We start from the raw sequence: 4189 nt of genomic DNA, 5'->3' as shown, positions 1-4189 counted from the left end.
TCCCTTCTCCTCCATTCTCCTCTCGGGATCTTGGGCACGCACGCACACGCGCCCGGTGTGAGTTTTAAGCCACCGAGTCCGGGACGCAAACCGCAGTCGATTATGTGGGAGTCCAGCGACATAGCCATTACGCTAACTGCTGGTTCCCTCTTTATTTCTTCTTTTTCTCTTTTTCTTCCTTCCTTCTTCCTCTTCTTTCTTTCTTCCTCTTCTTTCTTTCTTTCTTTCTTTGTTTCTTACTTTCTTTCTTTCTTTCTTTCTTTCTTCTTTCTTTCTTTCTTTCTTCTTTTTCTTTCTTTTTCTTTCTTTCTGTCTTTCTTCCTTCCTTCTTCCTTTTCTTTTTTTCTTTCTGTCTCTCTCTTTCTTTATTTCTTCTTTTTCTTTTTTTCTTTTTTCTTCCTTCCTTCTTCCCTTTCTTTCTTTCTTTCTTTCTTTTCTCTCTCTTCCTTCTTTCTTTCTTTTTCTTTCTCTTCCTTCTTTATTTCTTTTCTTTTCCTTCCTTCCCATTTCTTTCCTTTTCTTTTCCTTTTTCTTTCTTTCTTTCTTTTTCTCTCTCTTTTGCTTCCTTCTTTGTTTTATTTTCCTTCTTTCCTATATATTTTTCTCTTTATTACTTCCTTCTCTCTTTCTTTCTTCTCTTTCTTTTTTTTTTCTTAATTTTTTTTGCCATAGGACATGTGTACTCACCAGAGACTATGAAAGAGAAAGTGAGAAATCACTCCCCAGGCGGATGACCACACTGCAATCCCTTCTCCTCCATTCTCTTCTGGGGATTTTGGAGATGCATGCACATGTGCCTGGTGTGATGTTCAAGCTACTGGGTCTAGGACTCAAATCATGGCTGGCCACGCGGGAGTCCAGTGCCTTAACCTCCATGCCTCTTGCTGTCCCTTCTTAATTTTCTTGATCAAAGTCTTTCTGAATGGGATTAAGTGGTATTTTATGGTGGTTTGATTTATATCTGCCTTATTATTATTCTTCTTGGAGAGATTTTTGCTATAGGGTGTCTGCGTTTGCCACAGGGACAGAGACAGAAAGCAAGAAATCACCCCCCAGGGGAGATGGCCATGCCGCAATCCCACCTCCTCTATTCTCCTCTCAGGATCTTGGGCACATACATACACACATGCACCAAGTGTGAGTTTCAAGCCACCGGGCCTGGGACTCGAACCACGTGAGAGTCCAGCGACAGAACTGCTATGCCCTTGGCTGGCCCCTGCATGAGCAGAGGTGTTGTTCTCGGTTCCCCGTGCTGAGCTGTCTGCTCTGGCTTGCCTTACAGGAAAATGGCACCAAGGGCTGAGCTGTGCCTCTCGGAACGACCACTGCTACCACCCTCTCAACCACGGCTTTGACTACTTCTTCGGGATGCCTTTGGGATTCCTGAGTGACTGCCAGGCCTCCCAGACCCCGGAGCTGCACCGCTGGGTCCGGATCAAGCTGTGGATCTCCACAGCCGCCATCGCCCTCATTCCTCTCCTGCTCCTCGTTCCCAAGTACGCCGGCTGGTTCCCGGTCCCCTGCAAGGTCATCATCCCCCTGGGTCTTCTGGTCCTCTTGTTCTTCGTGTCCTGGTACTCCAGCTACGGGTTCGTGCGGCGTTGGAACTGCGTCCTGATGAGAAACCACGACATCGTCCAGCAGCCCATGAAGGAAGGAAGGGCCACCTCCCTCATGCTGAAGGAAGCGCTGGGATTCATCGACAGGTTCGGAGCCTTCTCCTGCCTGGCTTCCTGCCCGGGAACTGCAGTCTTAGCTCGGGGCACACGGATGCAGCTTAACAACCTGAGCATTTTATTCATTATTGTTATTTTTTTAGAGAGGATTTTGCTATAGGGCTCGTGTGCTTGCCAGGCAGGTGACTGCTCACTTTTTCTCTCTCTCTGTCTCTCCAATGAGTGTGCACACTCTATAGCAAAATTTAAAAAGAACAAGAAGTTTGGGTGATATTTGTGACACTCGAATCTCTCCTTGGGTAGAAAAAGGCAGAGGGACATTTCCTACAGATTTTGAATGCTGAACATGCCATCGGGAATGGTTTCATAGCACAGAACTTAAGCCTTGTGCGTAGGGAGCTGGATTCCACATGGAACATCCCATGCCATTTGTAAAAATGGTGTTTCTTCATTCTTTCTTTCTCTTCTTTTATGTTGCCTGAGATATAAATATGATGGCTGGAGCTTTGGCATCCATGTTGGGCCATGAGGTTGATGAGACAAGATAGCCGAGAGCCGGAGACAAGAAGCTGGGGGTTTAATGGTATCTGTCGCCTGTTTATCCCAGCAGAGAAACTTCATTTACTTACAACCTGCACATTGTGTTCTGAATTTTAACGTCGCATGTAGGCAGGCCAGGCCTACTTCTTCACACACTCTCACAAGCAGCATTTAGAAGAGGGACAGGGACAGAGAGCAGTTCATTGCACTTTCCAGAGAGAGGGAGAGGCACAGAGAAAAAGAGAGAGGGAGAGAGCACCCCACCATGAGATGTGGTCACTGCCCTTTCTCCTCCATTTCTCCAACCTGAAGGGAATGTGGGTACACATGCACACACCCAGCAAGTTTTCTTTGCTGCCAGGGCTGGGGTTCAAACCACAGTCAGGGGCTAGCAGATGAATTAATGGTTACATTGATGGACTCCCATGTTGTCGACTACGGTTTGAGTCCCAAACCAGCAGTTTAAAACTCACGCCAAGCGCATGTGCGTGCGTGCCCAAAATCCCGAGAGGAGAATGGAGGAGAAGGGACTGTGGCATGGCCATCCCCCCTGGGGTTTGATTTCTCACTTTCTATCTCTCTGTCTCTCTGGTGAGTGCACACACCCTATAGCAAAAATCTTTCAAAAAACAAACAACAAAAAAAACCCCACACACTTTACCCACCATGCCACGGGCTGGCCCAGAGCTTTGGACTAATGCAAAATACCACGTGAATGGACACATGTCTTTATGTGTGAGATAACCCTAATGCCTTTCTACCCTTAGGTCTAAACGGGAGCCTTTCCTCCTCCTGTTTTCATTTCTGCACGTCCACACGCCCCTCGTCACCAAGGAGAAGTTTGTAGGGCACAGCAAATACGGACTGTACGGGGATAATGTAGAAGAAATGGACTGGCTGGTGGGTGAGTATTGCGCAGCACGACCTCACGCATCTCACCCGTGGGCTGCAGAAAAGGAACCTGTGTGCGTGGTGCCCAACGGTGCCCTTGCAGAGCACGGACACGGGGCCAGATTGGTTTCACAGGATCGGATTCAAGGCGGATCCTCGTTTAGCTGTAGGAGGGATAGACATTCTCTCAACATCAGAGTCGCGCTTTACGAACGTGTCTCCTCATCTTTAAAACAAAGATGAAACTGGGGACAGCAGGTGATTGTGGTGGTCAAGGCGCTGGACTCCCACGTAGCTGACTCAGATCTGGCGGCTTGAAACTCATGCTGGGCACGTGTGCATGCGTGCCCAAGATCCCGAGAGGAGAATGGAAGAGAAGGGATTGTGGCATGGCCATCCGCCCTGGGGGGTGATTTCTCACTTTCTGTCTCTCTGTCTCTCTGGCAAGTACACATGCCTTATAGCAAATATCTCTCCAAAAAAAACCTAATAAATGCATGTAAACACACATAATATTGTACATATGACATAAATCATACATGAATATATAATTAGAAATATATAGAATCATATATTGCCTAATAAATCATTGTAAACGTATACAATCTTATGTTCTATTCTTATTTTTTTTTTTAATTTTTTGGAGAGGTTTTTGCTATAGGGCGCTCGCCAGACAGACAGAGAGAGACAGAGAGACAGAAAGCGAGAAATCACCCCCCAGAGGGGATGGCCACGCCGCAATCCCTTCTCTTCCATTCTCCGCCTGGGATCTTGGGCATGCACGCACATGCGCCCGGCGTGAGTTTTAAGCCACTGGGTCCGGGAGGCGAACCGCGGTCGACTACGTGGGAGTCCAGCGACATAGCCATTATGCCAACTGCTGGTTCCCTCCTATGTTCTATTCTGTATACTACATGTGAAATATTATATGCACTTATTTATATATACTATATAGGGGATAACATGTACTGCAGTGTTGTATTAATAATAAAATAATGATATTATATTATGTATTACAAAATGCTTAATAACATTCATTTTTTAAAAAGAATTATTTATTTAATTTTATTTATTCATTCATT

General features: G+C 46.1%; 1 protein-coding gene across 1 annotated transcript in view; it reads left to right on the top strand.

The window, feature by feature from the left end:
- Positions 1-4189, top strand: part of ARSH (arylsulfatase family member H) — a 22576-nt gene that overhangs the window by 8930 nt on the left and 9457 nt on the right. Inside the window, 2 exon segments of the mRNA XM_006168712.1 lie at positions 1283-1706; positions 2984-3120. Of these exon segments, the coding sequence (XP_006168774.1) occupies positions 1283-1706; positions 2984-3120 (561 nt within the window).

The sequence above is a fragment of the Tupaia chinensis genome, unplaced genomic scaffold (genome assembly GCF_000334495.1).
Source record: "Tupaia chinensis unplaced genomic scaffold, TupChi_1.0 Scaffold146027_1, whole genome shotgun sequence".
In the NCBI taxonomy this organism is placed as follows: domain Eukaryota; kingdom Metazoa; phylum Chordata; class Mammalia; order Scandentia; family Tupaiidae; genus Tupaia; species Tupaia belangeri.
The sequence above is the reverse complement of the archived record's forward strand: the minus strand, read 5'-3'. Positions and strand labels throughout refer to the sequence as shown.